General features: G+C 38.0%; 2 protein-coding genes across 2 annotated transcripts in view; one reads left to right on the top strand and one right to left on the bottom strand.

Annotated features, from left to right (window-relative positions):
- The first annotated feature begins 230 nt into the window (after nt 1-230).
- On the top strand, nt 231-6,426 carry LOC119778772 (brain-enriched guanylate kinase-associated protein-like). The gene is made up of 3 exons (XM_038278144.1): nt 231-269; nt 520-603; nt 3,565-6,426. Exons 1-3 carry the CDS (start codon nt 231-233, stop codon nt 5,101-5,103), a joined length of 1,662 nt encoding a protein of 553 aa, XP_038134072.1. The 3' UTR covers nt 5,104-6,426.
- Nucleotides 6,427-12,578: 6,152 nt separating this feature from the next.
- Nucleotides 12,579-16,826, bottom strand: part of wdr25 (WD repeat domain 25) — a 42,346-nt gene continuing 38,098 nt past the window's right edge. The window contains exons 5-7 of the mRNA XM_038278183.1: nt 16,506-16,676; nt 15,854-15,994; nt 12,579-12,869 (exon numbers count right to left, since the gene is read on the bottom strand). Of these exons, the coding sequence (XP_038134111.1) occupies nt 12,648-12,869; nt 15,854-15,994; nt 16,506-16,676 (534 nt within the window). The 3' untranslated portion in view covers nt 12,579-12,647. The remainder of the gene's footprint in view (nt 12,870-15,853; nt 15,995-16,505; nt 16,677-16,826) is intronic.

Here is a 16,826-nt window from a genome sequence, read left to right as displayed (position 1 = left end):
TGACTTTTACTCAAAAGCAGCCTTGGCCACACCCACCTGTCTACCCATTTGTACCATAAAGCAGGAGTAAACAATGTCCCCTACCCCATTTTTAGAATCAAGAGGAGCACAAAATATGTAGGCGAAGAAAAACTTTTTCTTGTACAATTTTTTTAACAATTTAAAATTTCAATGTAGTAAAAAAAAATAATAATAATTGTATCTCACTCCTGCTTTCAAATTTGTGCGGAATGCACATGATGACCAAGATGGGTGAAGTTGAATGCCCTGTACGTTAAATAAATGGTTAAGCTGAGACTTTTAATCCTTAGATATTTGTTACTTCAGCCATATATATAATTTTAAACATCTGCTTAAATGCAACTTTTTAAAAGCTTGAAGCCTTTAGTAATTCTTATTAAAGAATAAAAGGGTTGCAAATCCCTGGGGGGATGTAAACCCTTAGGAGACTCAACAAACCATTGAACTGTTAGAATCTGTATTTTCTTTGACGGAGGATCATCTTTGTTTCTCTAACAGGACTTGTACAGGAAAGACTGCAATCTGGCCGCCCACCTGCTGCACTGCTCCAAGTCACACTACAGAGCACACAAGTTGTCTGAGGTGAGCTTTCTCACACTGCTGCTACAAACACACAATCATGCAATCTATGCATCAAGACAGCACTGTGGGGCTTTAATGGGAACTTTAAAAAAGTTCTAAAATGAATAAAATTCTTTAAATGTTAGTTAATAGCTTCTAATTGGTGTGCAAATCAGTCTGAAGTTGTTTGTCTGCAATGCTTGTAATCTAGAGAAAGAGTTGCTGGGCTAAATTGAAACCTTGATGAGTGGATTTCACAATGAGATGGGGCCACGGGGCTCATGGCCTCTTCAGTCAGACTGATGGAGGTCTGCTGTCTGAAGTGCTGTCTGTCTCTGCTGTGCATAATGAATGAGCAAATAAAGGCTGGTTAGAGACAGCGTCCCATGTACAAGGAGACATGTACAAGAAAATACCTTAAGGGAAAGAAGGTTGATAACTGTCTAGAGCTGTGCAAATATCTAATTTCAATATCTCATATTAGATACATCTATTGATAAAAAAAAAAAATGGAAGAAACTTAAACAAGGTCTTGCAAAGTAGGTAAACATCGAGTGTGTGCTTAAGCTCTCCTTGAATACTAGATCTAATTATTTCCCCTTCATAGCTCTTATACAACATATCTGATATCTATACATCAACTAACCATTTGATTTTTTTTTCTTTTTGTAGAATACAGTGACCTCAAAAGTATTCAAAATACTTTTTTGGACTTTAAAGCCACAAACTACAATGAGTTATACATTTTAAAATGATTATTAGAAACTGCAAAGTGGAGGAATAATGAAACATAAGGGTTTAAAAAATGAACAAATACAAATCTGATAAAGTCCTGTTAATTTGTTCCTTACCATACAAATTGACATTTATACGTCCATTTAAATCATTTGCAAAGACCATCTAGCAGTCAAAATGGAGAGTTTCTGTAATAAAGCAGTCTGCTGCAGTATGCTGCTTATGTTTTTTTTTTTTTTTTTTTTCTTAATTGTGGTGGGCTGCAAGAGGAATTACCTCTAGGGATTCAAAAATTGATTTAAACATTTTAATTGGCTGTTTGTCTTGATAACCCTTTCTGAGTGTCTGGGGGGAAGCATTTCTATACTCAACGCCAGCAAAGTGCTGTTGCTCTACTAGTACCATTCTTTTCAGTGTAGACGCAGATAGAAAATGGTGCTAAGCAACTAGAGAGAACATGCAGAAGCCACATGGAATCACGAGTAAGGTTATAGTTCATTGTGCTGCCAAAATATTTAAAGGAACAAACATATCCATTATTTTTCAGGGTTCATATAACCTAAAATGATACATTAATAAATTATGTCAAACATTCAGAGGTTTTTGTCCATTTTTATTCCATTGTGTGCATATAAATCAGAGTCTCACTGGACTTTTCAATGTGATCAAGCTGTAAATATAATTTTTTTTTTTTTTGGTAGCATATTTAGACAGATAGCAATTTTAGAGATGCTTTTCCTGTTTAAACCGCACATATGTAGTTTGATGCTCCGGAATGTGGAAGTAAGACAGAAGACTGCAGGAGTTTTATGAGGGATTTAAAGAGGTACACACCCCAAAACAAAGGAAATGTTTGGCCTTAACCAAAACCGGCATTTCAGGGAAACATTAAAACATCTGGAAATCAGATGAAAGTTAAATTAATATAAATGCTTAATAGTAAAAAAGGTAAATAAAATATATTGAACACATAAAAATGTCTTAAAGAACCAACATATTAAATGCTTTATACTAACTTTCTATATGCATGTGTAGGTTTTTAATTATTTACTAGTTTAAACACACTGGTTGGAGCAGCTTTTGGAAAGAAAAATAGGATTTCTATCATACTGATAAAAGAGATAGGAAACAACCTCAGTATATTTAAAATCTTTTCATCTTCCATTACAATCCAGACCTGGAAAATACTTAAATCCAGTGACACACTTTTTAACACTGTGTATGAACTCTGGTTATTGACATTGCATGATCCAGTTAGTAACTGGCACATATAGGAAACATTTACAGTGTTCAATCTAATTGACTAAACAGTTCAACTACTGTTTAATTACAGCTTTATTTAAAAATAACAAAATAGATGTTTCATTTTTATTGTCACCTGCTATTTTCCAGCTGGACTAACACTGCGAAACATTGCTATTGTTAATCAAGATGTGATTTAGATTGGAGCAAATGCTGAGTTAGCTCACTTGCAGCGCAAACTACATTATCATAACGCTGCTCGCTCAAAGCCTCACCTACTTTCCATCTCGGCTCCCTGTAGGCGAGTCAATAGCTACTAAAAATAGCTCTAACTTTAAACAGGCAGCTTGTTTCATGCAAGCACAAGCTTCTATTTCTTAACAAAGCCAAGAAAGACAGTTTTTTTATTCCCAGCTGGAGACCTAGACCACAGGTTTAATTTGAATATGAGTCTGTCTCTATGGAACTGATATCTAAGGTTTTTTTCTTTTTTGCTTGGAGGTAGACAGAGGAAAAAAGACTGAAAAAAATCAGATTGGGAGTGAGGGCGTTTTGATTGAATGAGAAGGCTATAAAGCTTTAGAGAAGAAAAGATGAAATTATTTTTAAAAAGGAGGGGGGGGGGGTATTGGTGTGGCGATCCCAATCAATTCATTAGCTACAAAGTACTCAACCATAATTTGAAGTAGTGGTTTTTCTCAATATAGTTAGTTCAGAGAAAATACATATCCCTTTTCCACCTAAGGGCAAGCAGAGAAAGAAATAGAACGTTTGAAAAGACTTGAACAATCTCCTTTTCTATTTGCAGCATTATCTTAGCTTAAACATTAATAACACGCATAGTACAGGCAACAAAAGTACAATTCTTATGGAAAATAAGAGAGATTTACCTCTCTAAACTCTAAGAATACCAAATAATCTCTAACCATTCCATGTCAACTTTTGTTTTAACATCTCAGTTTCATTTACATATCCCCCTTTTTTGGCTTCTCTTCCCCCCCCCAGTTGCCTCTGGATTTCCAGGAACGCATCAACTCCTACATGGAGAAACATAGTCGAGGTAGAGGAGCCACCATAGCAATGTGTCACCCCAATTACCCTGAAGAAGTGCCGACAGCAGTTATTGCCAAGGTCCTGGAAAAGCTTGAACCAGGAAGTGACTCCCCTATAACATGCTCATCAAGCTCCCATGTTCAGGATGGAGACTTTTTAATAGGAACAGGAAGCAATGATCACCTAAACCGCCGCATTTCATACAAATCATCTGACCTGTACTGCAGCGACACAGCCCTGTATTGTCCCGAACGATGGCAAGACACAGAACGAAGGCAGAGTGTTGACCTCCATGACACTGGGCTGCTTCAGCTGCATGCTCAGACCTCCTTAGAGAGTAACCCAGATGATGATCCTTTTCAGTCTGGTAGTTTCTCCCACCATGATCCCCCATCGTCTTTTCACCACCATGAAGAGTTTGGCACTGGCAGTTTCCCTGCCTCTAGTTCGTACTCCAGCTTTAGCCTTGCATCAGATGAGAAGGGGACAGTCAGTGGAGGGGGTGGGCGCACCACCAATAGCGCCTTATCCTCTTCCCATCAGGGTCTTTATATGGACTGGCGAGATGGTGTAAGTGGGGACTATGACCACAAGAGCTTGTCTTCATATGACAAACAAAATCCTGGCTTCTCCAAGTCACACAGCGTACAGCGATTGGTGAGCACTAGAAGTCCCCAAAAGGGCATGTCACCATCGTACACAAGGACAGCTTCATGCTTCAGTGAACCATACCACTCAAGCTCCCCTCGCCTTGCCTCCTCCCACAGCATGGGGTCCACAGCAGGACTGGGCCAGGCCCAAGGTGGAGCTTTGGACAGCCGGAATGACATACAGGTCCCTGAGGATGACTTAAGTATCCGCTGGAAACAGCTCAGCGTTGAGGATATCCATAGTTTCTCTTCTTATCGCAACATGGCAGGCCGAATCTCCCCGTACAGCTTCTCTGAGCAACAATTTGCCATGGGCCCATCAAGTAAGCACAAAGAGTCTCTCTACAGCAGTTTCCAAGAAGGTGATGATGTCTTCCACGGCCATGTCCTTGACCACTGTTTTTCTGTCGGCTCCCCGTCACCAAGCCAAAATCCCAAACCTAAAGAGCATCGTAGGTCTGAGAAAACATCTGCATTGTATCGAGCAAAGGATGACAGTCAAGACTCAGAGGGCAGTCTGTTCCTCTCTGGGAGCTCTAAAGACAAGGAAAGCAGTGGGGGGGCAACATCGGCTAACAGTACCAAGAAGGACTATGTAAACCTGGGCGTGGATAGCTCGGCTGAGTCCTTGCACCACAGCTCATTGGAGGCATCAAGTCTTCAGCACTATCCAGCCCCAAGGCCAACCATCCGACCTCGCCCTAGCTCCAGTTCTGCCCTCAGCACAGGTCCTGCACTCCCGAAGAAAACTTCTCCGAGATACAAAAAATTTGGAAGCACAGGATTGACGAGGAAGGACAGTTTAACCAAGGCACAGCTATACGGTACGCTGCTCAACTGAGTGCAGACAAGCAGTTTCAGTTTATGCATGCTGATGGTGATGACTCCAAACTGTACTGTACTGCACTGTATGTTTCCCTGAAGCAAACACATTCTTGTGATGGGATGTTAAGCTGTTGTCCCTTTTTGTATCTTAGCCAAGGCACGCTTCATGCAGTCTGTAACATGTTTTCTATTGTGCATCTTGATATACTGTAGCAATCTGATACCATCTTTAAAGAAAATGTAATAGTTTGCTTTTCCAGTAATGAGGATTTTAATTAGCACCACCATTATGTGGTTAGCACAGTAAGCAAATTGATATAAACTCCTGTTTGAAGGGCATTTATCATCACCAATATCATCAGAAACTTTTAATTCAAAACACTGATATTCTAGAATAAGACAGAAAGACATTGTACTTTCTGCTCCGGTCATAACAAGAACTGTTATTCTAATATGCATCAACATGCAGTAATTGTGCAAGTCTAGCTTTTGTCCACGTCATTAGTGTTTAAGTTGGGATTAATTGCTTTACAGTAATATAGCTTTTAAAACAACACTGTCTGTTATTATACTGGAACTCCACGAGTCGTTGTGTAATCTGTCAACCCATGACAATAATCAATGTGCTCACCCGTCCCTCCACACACACACGCGCACACACACAAAAACCCCTTCAGGCCAGTGCTACAAATATGGTGGCTTGAAGGGAAGCTTAACTACTCATTCATCCAAAGACCACTTAAGGATTAACACTTTCCTGTCGTCTTTCCTGCCTTCCCTAATTTTGGCTCAGACATGGAGAAAAGTGCTTTTATTTAAGTTTTATTAAAGACATAATAAAACAAAAGATGTAAAAAGAAAAATTCTTGGTAAAACAAGAATTTGAAGTTGTTGCAAACAACTGAAATTAATCTCACTGCTGCAAGTGTTTATTTGCTGGGACAAAAAGTATACATTTTCATAAAATATCTATTTTTATTGGATGGTGAAAAACAGATACTCTTCACCAGATCCCTCAGCTATCTCCATTAGGATTTTTAATCAAAAGTGCACAGTTCATCCTTTTTCAATGTTGGCCATGAGCGGCTACACATTTACTTGAAATTATGATTAAAAAGATATTTTCAGTTACAGTATACTTCACCATTTCCAGATGATCATCTCCTTCTGTTTGGATAGGGGCCCTGTCATTTACTATGACGGCCACCAAAAAACATGCAGTCATGTTAAAATTAAGCAATATACACCAAGCTCTAATCCCAATAGTGTTTACTTAATTATGTTAAAGCCTGGAAGAATTTTTGCATCGCAATCAGCAAAAAAAAAAAAAAAAAAAAAACATTGCCCACCATCGCCATCTGCTGGCAGTACTTAGTCACATTTCCATCAACTTAACAGCTTCCAAGGCTTTAGCTCCAACTTCATTGAACACCAATGTTCATACTGTGTTCCAAGCTACTTATCTCTTATCGATTTTGGCATCTAATATTTTTTGTTACACGTTTCCACATTTTTCGTCTTCATACCTTCACTGAAAGTCACTTGGCTCGGTTAATTTCTTGCTTACTCGTTGTTTACTCGTTGCAGGTATGTGCCTCCATGTGGTCTTGTTATGATAAATACTCAAAACAATTAAGTTTAGAAATAGGGCAAATAGGTGTAAAACAAAGAAATACAATATTAATTAGCCAACAGAGTCACATAAGTTAATCAGAAAGCCTTTGTATGCAACCATAGTGAGCTACTGGCATAGAAATTCACGTGAATAGGCAACTTTAGGAGTCACAAAGGAGGTTTTGGTGCCTAAAACTGATCTCAAAATTAACACTCTTGTTAGTAAGCTGGTCATGATTTACTCTTCTTTCCTAATGGGTTTTATGATTGGTACATATTTGCCTTTTGAAAACCCTGAAGTGATAATAATGGCCAACATGTGTTATGAAGTCTGCTACTTACTGTTAGCTTGCAGTCAACAAACTCTACAGCACTAAATATATCTCTCTCTGTTAAAAAAATGTACATTTTATTATACAAATACAGAGGCTGACTTGTTTCACGCAGACATTACCTGTAAGTTTTGAAAAATAGAGCAAGGCAAAAGCGGTCTTTATTGGAAATTCAATGTATTATACATAAACTACATTTATTATTCAAGCTACGTTTAAAACTTGACTAGATATTTGAATACTCTAAGAATCTCACTTGTCTTATGTGTGAATATATAGTTGATACTATAAATAAAATGATAAAAACACTACTCAGATAATTCATCCATTTATAGAAATAACTGTACTGTGCAACTAAACCAACAAAATAAAAACACACTGTAGAAAATGTCATAGCCATTTTTTTTCCTCCGTTTTAAATTAAATCAGACCTTTTTCTGTTTTGGGTCAGCTGGTAGAGACAATGATTCCTCTTTGTTGAATGCTGAAATAATGAGAGATTAGTTTAGGTTTTTTTTTTAAGTGTATTTTGAAATTCATTTACATGTCATCAAATTCAGGAAATAGAAATGATTTATGGATATCCTAAATGAGATAAAGTGGTAGAAGGTCTGACGTATAGCCAGGCAATGATAGTAATGTATTTTAATAGTGTAAAAATACCTGGCTTTATCTTAAAAAATAACCATAATAGCACAGTAGGAGCATAAATATCAGCTCCATGGGTTTGATTTTATACAGCTGGAGTTTTTCATATTTTCTTATCAAAATAAAACGCGTACTGGCTGGCTGAACAGTGCAGTAGTTAAACCAGGACACTTTGCCTTAACCTTGTTCACCAGACAAACAGAATGGTTTCCTTTTTAGACTCCAAAATGCTGTGTACATACTGTATATTTGGGTGTTAAACATCATCAGTCCTTCATTTCTCCTTATGTCTGTTAGCACACACAAGGTATATTTTTGAAGGATCAGACCGAAGACCTGTGTTCGCAAATTTGTTTTTAAGATTTTATTAAAAAAGCATCTATGACACAGCTGCCCACTTTAAGCCCAAGAAGAAGCGCAGCAACATTTATGTGATTCTTCATTTCCTTCCTCTACAGATAGTTTTCTCCAGATTTTGCCTGAAAAAGAGTTGGAAAAAAAACCAGACTGAGTATTCCACTGTGTTGCTTTAAACCAGCATGCCCAGTTAGGCTACTTAACAGGAAACACTGTGAAAAACCACCTGCAATATTTCACACAAATAGTTATAAAGCATCATAGGCATGTTCTCCTAGTGATGAGTGCATAAAATTAATGGACCCTCTGGTATATTTAAAATGAGCCCCAGACAGGTGTTTTTTTTTTCTATCCACCAACAATTCCCCAGAGTCATATTTAAGCATTTTTTGCAAAGAGGCAAGGTTACAATATTTGCGCTGCTAGAGTGTTCTTCCTCTGCAGATCCAAGGAATGCTAATGGACATGTAGTGTTGAGCTGTGATGGACAGATTTTATTTTAAAAAGACCTTGCCTCTACCTCCTTAATTTACCCAGATCTAAGGACTGATTCAAAAGCTCAAAGGCTGTTTTCAAGATTTTGTACGACCCTGAGACACAAACATCCTTCCAAACTAGTGCATAAAACAGAAGCGGGTGAAAAACGCAAGACTGTACAGCGGGGATGATAGCTTTGTTGTTGACACAATGTATAAAAGCAGATACTACATATATAACTGTTATACCTATATGACTATTTTTATCTAGTTTTAGTTGATGTTATTTATTGAGCATTTTGACCCTGAATGACAAGGCTGAAGTTCTGTTCTGTCTTACATCCAGCCCTGTTCTAGGACCTGCAGGCCCGTCGTCTAAGTGTCAACATGTTTGTCTGATGCATGGTTATATATTTTTGCTGTATGTTTATTTACTTAATAAAGATGGATGTTTGGGAAAAAAAACTTGCATATCTATTGCACAATTATTATTTGTTTTTGTAAGAAGCACAATCATGTTGCATTAAATTATTATGGACCTACTTTGGTTTGTAATATTTTGGGTCAAGTTCGTGGAGGTAAATCCAGCTGTACGAACATAACCTCACTTTAAATCTGATGGGGACTAGAAACTGTCACAGAGTTACTAAGAGGAGCTGATAAAATCAGCTTTTCAAGTTTTAAACTTTAATTTTACTTTTGTTTTTTCAGCACTGTAAGATAATTGTTTATATAAAGTATTCTATGAATAATAATAATCCTCATTGCATGTCCGATTCACGGTACACACTATCATTGTAGATCATACACACACCATGGCCACCTGTTGCATTTTTTTTTATGGTGATGGGTGGAGCTAGAAATCCTGCAGGAAAACGTGTTAGTTTGCTTTCCATCAGGAAAATGCAGCCAGTAGAAGTGCAATGTAGTAGTTTCAGATCAAGGCATTTTAAAGTTGCATATTCAAAGTCCAGAAGTTCATCTAATAAAAAAAAAGGAAGAAAAAAAAAATATTTTTTTATTTTATTTTATTCAGGTATTCTACATCAAATCAATTATCCAAAGTAGAATGAGCAACTATGTAAGCCTCCAGCTGGTATAAACATACCTCAAAAAGATTTGTAGTTGTAAACGTATGCAATGCTTTCGTATTTTTTATTTGTATAATCATCCATTGTTCTCTATTCACTTCACAGCAATGAACTAATTTGTTTTAAAGAAAATGCTTCTGAAAAGCAATGCACCTTCTTTACGGTCTCTCTAACCCAGCTATTTTAAAAACCTGTTTTGCTGTTAACAGTATTTTATCATTTAGGATTTAAGAGTGCATTGAGTAATAATTAAAGAGATGTCAATTATCATCACCTCAATCTTTATGTTTGCCTTCCCTTAGAAATCACTATATATAAATACATAGTAGTGGTTTCTGGCAGTGCAGAACTCGCATACTGGTGACTGGAGTGATTGCCATTTGCCATTATAATGTGACTGCAGCAAGTTAGGCCCATGTACAATCCTACACATACTAATAAAATATTTCTTATAGAATTATATATCTAAACTTGACTTACGGCCACCAACGGCAAATGCCCCTTCATTATGAGTTAAATAGCCAGTTGTTGTGACAGGAGCAGTAGGGAATCAGTGTGAGAAGAGCGGCTAAGAAAGCTCCAGAACCAGGATGAGCTGGCAGTACCGTGGGAACTAGCTCTGCCAAGGTGAGGAAAATGTGAACAGAAAGGGCTAAAAGTTTAAGTTAAAACCAAACTAACTTTGAAATGCCACAATTTTCATCATACCAATGTGGGCCATGACATTTGCATCATTCAAGCAACACCAACTACAGACAGGCCCAGATAGTACACGGTAAGTTTCAATATATGTGCTCCATGAAAAGAAAATATATGGACTGCAGTAAAATTAAGCCAGAGATTTATGTTTTAGCCAGAGGAAGAAAAAAATACTTGAAATAGCATTTATTTCCTGCGGCAAGGTCAAGGCAAAGCTGCAGCTAAACTAACAAAATACAAATACTCTGTAGAAAATGTAATAGCCTTTTGTTTTATCTGTTTAAAATTAAATCAGACCTTTCCTGTTTTGGGTCAGCTGGGATAGAAAATTATTTCTCTTTATTGAATGCTGAAATAATGAGAGCTTAGTTTAGGGTTTTTTTTAAGTATATTTTGAAATGTAGACATTTCAAAATCCTAATAAAAACTGAACAGTCTAATAGATGGCGTTATTCAATTTCAGATATCTAAATGTAGTAACACTATAATATGGTTATTTTTATTCACATAAAACAAGTTTCTTCCAACCATTTAACACAAGAAAATACAGACTCAAACCCATATAATAAAACACACAAATCCATGCTGGAATTAGGCTGTGTGCATGCGTCCTTAAAACCAGTGTCGATAGCGACTTGTGCGCTTCTTCAGCACCCCGTTCCTGCAGCTATACTGCCCTCTGTGGCTAAGAAACCACAGCAGCAGATGCAGCAGCTGAGGAGCATAGCATCAGCTAAGAGAAGACTGCTGGGTAAACAGACCGCTGAAGGCCAGAGAGAGGCTATAACTGGCCTTGGCAATCTGGAGGCTAACCGAGGAGGATTGAAGCAAAATGGTGGATGATTAGATTAGTCAGCTGGGTGGAGAGAGGTCCGAAGGCAGGGAAGAGTTGTTGCAGCTCACCATGAGTAGGATGACATGACATCGAAGAAGCCCACCAGGGAGACAGAGCAGGACGAGACGACGGCTGGCCAAGGCTAGCATCTAGAGGCTAACTGCTGGAAATGGACTGAGGACTGCAGTAGATCAGAGAAGCCTGCGGGCGGACTGAGCGGCGGACTGTGATGAGAGAAGGCATCAACTCGTCCATGTCTGTGCTGGAGGTAGGATACGAAACAGTCCTTCTAGGGCTAAATTAACACAGTTTTTTAAAAGCCACTCACAAATCTCTTAAAAGCATTCCCCGCTTTATTCCTTGTCAACATTATTTCTCTGCCTCCCATTTTAATTTTAAAAACGTCATCTCCGTGGCCTCCTTCCCCAAACAGTCACTGAAAATGACACATTGTAGCTATAAAGAAAATTACAAAAAAATTCTCAAACCACTAAACCTTCCCCATTTTTCCACATGCCAAACAAATTAAGCAATCAGAAAATGATGGGCTTCTAAAGAGGAAAACATTCTTATTGAATTCTGATGTGAGACAAAGATGAAGCATATATCTAGTTTTCATACGGACGTCCTAGTGGATGAAAGTAATAATGATTAATTCTCAACAAATTCATTTTAGCCTAAAATGCTTACGTGAAGGATTTTGACATATGTTCTTTTTATTATAGGGAATGTTTATAACTTTAAATCCTTTGAGTGTTTACAAATGATTAAAAAAGTCATATTGTCCCTTATCCTAAATTTGCTGAACTGTGAAGCAATCCTCTTAAAGTTTTTTTTTGTCTTTTATTTGTTGGATATTGTTCTCTTCACTGCCACGCGAGTTGCAGGCGGCTTTAATTTAACCTGAAAAAATAATTTCACCTATTTGTTTTTTACATTTAGAGCAGCGTCACTTTCACCTTTTAAACATAGATAAACAATTACAGAGCAGAGCATAAAAAATGGACTCATATTTTATTAGTAGACATCGGAAAAACACATTTAAAGAATATTTTCATCTGCCTGGTTTCTCACTACCAGGATTTTCAAGGAAACTGGGAAATCTTTGAGGGATGATGGCCTAATTTTCTTAAGTCTTCACTTGTCTCTCTGCGAGCTCTTAGCTGCTAATCATAAAAAAAAAATGTCACATTAAACTGTCAGCTGTATGAAGAGAGAATATGTGATAAAAATAACTGGTTTGATTAGTTGATTTGAATTTTTTTGCCTTTTATCTTTTAAAAAACTTTTTAAAATATGGGATCGTTATACAGAGCAGCGGGCTGTGGTCTGCATCCAGACAGACAAAATAACATGAAAAGACGATTCAAATATGAATCTCTGTTTGAAGAAAAGAAGGATATTTATAATCAAGAATAATTTCTTATATTCAAGAAGAGTTAAACATTCAACCTTTTATTTTACAGATAATTGTTAAAAACATATGAACACTTTTTCACACTCATATCTCAGTTCCAGATTTTTATTTCACCCGCCCAGTCACAAGTGGCTGCAGTTGCAGGCAGGACTGGATGCTGTGAAACACTCAGGCAGGGCTGGCGGTGAGCCTGGAGGGCATGCAGGACGCGAGTACTCTGATAGTCGTAGAAGTGGGCCGTGCCCGTGGAGCTCCCAGATGCCAGTATGGAACCATCCATGGAAAAGTCACACTGAACAGCATAACCCTCCACCTAGAAGAGAACATACAGCATGTTGAACAGCATCTTGCTGTAAGGCAGCAGGCTGCAGTGCTACCCACTACTCCACTGAGCAGCCCATTAAGAGAAACGGGAGGTAATAAAGTCATGCCGTATAACTTTTATCCACTAGGGGTGCCAGACCTATCCCTTCCAGGTTTAGCGCCTCTAAAAGCATTTAGCAACGCTGCACTGTCACTAAATTAAATAATTTTTCCTCTGTGTTTTAGGATCTGATAGCAGATCACTCTGAACCAGCAGACAGAGAAGTTATGGAGTTATTTTTAAAGAAAAGGCTGCATTCGCATCTCTAGTTTAAATCCTACATCTGAGAATCAAAAATATGTCCGATCAAACAAAGGTCATTTTGGTTTTGTAACATCAACTTGCTTGGTTAGCTCCGGTGTTTAAGAGGAGATCAGACTGCCGTAAAGCCGCGCTCTAGCTGTGTCCGAACATCTGTCTTAATCACTATATAGGGTACTATATAGTGGTTATGCCATTTTAAATGAGTGTTCGAACGTCTAGTGGTGGAAATGTAGTGGATTCGAAATTTCCCACAATGCACCTTGACAAGTAATGATCATCCATGGTCACAAGACAAGCAGGTATCTCCTGGAATGCTTAGTGATAGCTCTCTTCGCAAAACATTATGGGATTTGTTGTGACAGTGGTCCACTGCCACAGGGGCGACAAATAAAGATGCCGTATGCATGATGTGGGGATGCGCAGTCCTATGACAAAGGGGGAGCAAAAATAGAGATGATCTGTAAGAAAATGTCAGTTTACTGGGTTCACTATAAAGTGCACTATATAGTCCCCGCTCTATATAGTGATTGAGGGATTTAGGGGTTACTTAAAATGGTGAATTTTTAAAAAGGCCACGACGACCATCAGTAAACATCAAATGCTGAATAATGACCAATAAATAATTTTATAAATCGAAACTTAAGCTAATTCTTGGGTCAAAAATTACTTTCAGTGTGGTTTATGTATTAATGGTGCTTTTTGGCAGCATTAGGGGGCGTTTCTTATTGGCCAGACAAACAGACAGGAAGCTTGGCTTCAGGATCTCAATCACTGAAGGTTTAAAAAAAATTTCTCACTGGTTTAAACGCTATGGACAGCAGAAACATGCAAGAGGAGGAGAGTTTTGTGTCGGAGGTCGTGGATGAGTCTCCTCAGTCATACTTTTTTATTTAGAGGAGGAAAGCGGGGACAAAGGTGTTGTGGAAGAGGACGCCAGGGCGGCAGAAGCTTGGTTTGGTGTAGAAGGCTTACAGCCGTATATGTTTGAGCCCTTGCCTCGCAACGCTGCCAGTTCTGTTAGCTCTACGCCTGCCGAAGACACAGACGTCCATCCCCATGAACACTAGGACGGAACTCAATGGTAAAGTAAATTATTCTTATTTCTTATTTCAACCCTTGCGTATATTAGCTGCAACATATGAATCAAGATGCTATGACAAAAACAATTCAATTGACAGGTGACCTTTGATATATGACTGGCAAAATTTAGGTGTACAGGCTTACATATAACTAACTGGCTAAAGATAATGAAAAAAGATTTTCTTTTAAATAGAAATTTTCTAACTTTTGGGACAATGGCTCTGTTCGAAAACCTAGGACGCATCCTTAGAAGACCGGATTCGAAGGCCGATTACGTCATAGCGCGGCGCCGAGGTCTGGTCAGATTCCAAGAGTCCTCGTTATGCGGCCTTAAAATGCGTCCTTCTTTTAGCCCGATTTGAAGGACGGGTCTGATGTATCCTCGGTATCCTTGGTTTACCCAGGGTTCATTGCGAGACCAAGCTGCTCCGTGATCAGAGGAAAGGTTACTTGGCGCCGAACAGTGGTGAAAATTGGAAGTTCAGTTTAATATAATCCAGTCTTTGAATAGTTCTGTCTGAAATGAATGAAAATAGTTGTTTTAAAGGTTATTGAGTCAGATATGTGGCGGTAATGTTTGATTTATCTAAAGGTTTTAATCAGTTACTGTGTAAATGGGTTTGGCTGGAATTTAAGGACAGATTCTAATATATCTGCAGGGTGGGGGGGGGACTATAAATCTGATAGGATTTTTATCTTTTTATTGCTGTTTTGCACAATATGCTTAACTACGTATTTTTTGTTGTTGAATATTAGAGATTTTGCAGATATATTTTTTATAAATACATTGTTTAGATTTACTTATATCTTTCTACCCCTTTTATTGAATAGAATAGAAAATCCCTTTATTGTCCCACAATGGGCAAATTTACAGCAGCAGAAAGATTATTGAAAATGGTCACACAAATGTGGACCTTAGAAAAATGTATAAGAATAACATAATAGGGAAGAGTTAAAATATAAACAATAAAATCCTGTAAAGTGTTTTAACAATATAAAACTGGAGAATAAATAACCAATATGCAGCTATGGACATTTTTACAGTAATTTGAAAATAGCAGCCTAAACTCTTCCGGTCTCCTTATTTTCAAGGACTTCGAAGGATCCAGTCTAGGTAGACCGCGTCCTTGGAGGACACGTCCTAGGTTTTCGAACAGAGCCAATATCTTTTGAGTACATTAATATAAATGTTTAGGTCAGAATTATTTGAAATGTAAATATGACTTCCCTAGTTTAACAAGTTTTCTTCCAGGAATGTCCTGTTTTTAGCTTCATCCATTTTCCCACCGGTTCTGTCAGCTCCACTCTTCTAACAACTCCCAGAGCATGATGCTATCGAAATCATGTTTACAGTGAGGGAAGGTGTCTTAAGGGTAATGTGCAAAATTAACATTTTCAAGAATTTATGTCTCATCTGACCAGGCACTTGTTTGTTTTGATCAATTGCCAAAAAATCCCAATAAAATGCTTTTTAGTTGTTATTTTGTGTTAAAATGTAAAAGAGTTGAAGGGGTGTGAATATTTGTGCATGCACTGTTGGCAGTAACATGTTCTGCCGCCTTCACCCTCAGCCCAGGGTAATTACCAACCTTATGTCCATCAAATCGCCGCCTCTTGTTCATTCTGTAGGGCATTTGTGAGGAGAACAGTGCGATGTAGTTCCCATTGGTTTGGGCAACAAATGATTCCTCAAGGGGGTGAAGGGCCAAACTTGGACACGTGTAACGCTCCTGTTGACGAAATAAGTTTATGTAATAAAAAATCTAAAATGAACAAGGAGAACTTAAAAGTTTTTATTAAATTATCCAATTAATAGTGTATATTGTGTATAATGGTTAATGATATTACTAGTAAAAAAAAAAATGTCGCAGAACTCTGCTGCCGTCAATATCTGCCAGTTTTATAAGGATCGATCCAGATCAGGAAGTGAACACATGAATCTATATTTGAAGGCCGGATTGTAAGTTTTGAGGTGGAATTTCTCACTTAAAAACATAATTAAAACTACTTTTTACCCACTCATAAGAGCAAATATAGCTGCTATTGTTACAGGGAAAGAAAGGATAGTGTAGCTCCGTCCAATGCGCATCAGACCCACTTTTCGACTGCGCAGCTAGAGCAGTAAAGATGCTTCAGCCATGCGTCAGAACAAACTTGTATAAGCATTAAAAATGAAGCAGAACGTGTGTTTTTTGCTGCTTCTGCTGCATGCGGTCTGAATGTAGCATCACAGCTACTTACATGGTAGATCTGGTTAGAAATCTTGGCTGTGCTGTGGTAGTCCCAGGCGATGAGGGTGCGGTCGGCGGAGTCTCGACTAACGCAGTCAGAGCTCGTTATGAAATCTGACCCACCGCTAAGAAACAGGATGTCCAAGGTCTGCTGAATGGCTGCTTTGTAAGCTTTTACTGCCTAAAAAAAAAAAAAAAAAAACAGAAAATCTTTAGTTATATCTTACAACTGAAATTCAATATTCACATGTGCTGCAAAAACGCAAACAATATTTTTTCTCCATAATTTGTCTGACATTAATCCAGTTTGTGCTTTTTTTTTTGCTAAACG

The sequence above is a fragment of the Cyprinodon tularosa genome, unplaced genomic scaffold (assembly GCF_016077235.1).
Source record: "Cyprinodon tularosa strain WSP-4 unplaced genomic scaffold, ASM1607723v1 ctg139, whole genome shotgun sequence".
In the NCBI taxonomy this organism is placed as follows: Eukaryota; Metazoa; Chordata; class Actinopteri; order Cyprinodontiformes; family Cyprinodontidae; genus Cyprinodon; species Cyprinodon tularosa.
This window is presented reverse-complemented; position numbering and strand designations above follow the sequence as displayed.

What these genes read in the sequence shown, in the direction of transcription:
- LOC119778772 (XM_038278144.1), top strand. Translation starts at nt 231, where the DNA reads ATGCACATGATGACCAAGATGGGTGAAGTTGAATGCCCT. An exon ending in TGGGTGAAGTTGAATGCCCT is followed by an intron (nt 270 to 519) that starts GTACGTTAAATA and finishes TTTCTCTAACAG; the next exon opens with GACTTGTACAGGAAAGACTG. An exon ending in GAGCACACAAGTTGTCTGAG is followed by an intron (nt 604 to 3,564) that starts GTGAGCTTTCTC and finishes TCCCCCCCCCAG; the next exon opens with TTGCCTCTGGATTTCCAGGA.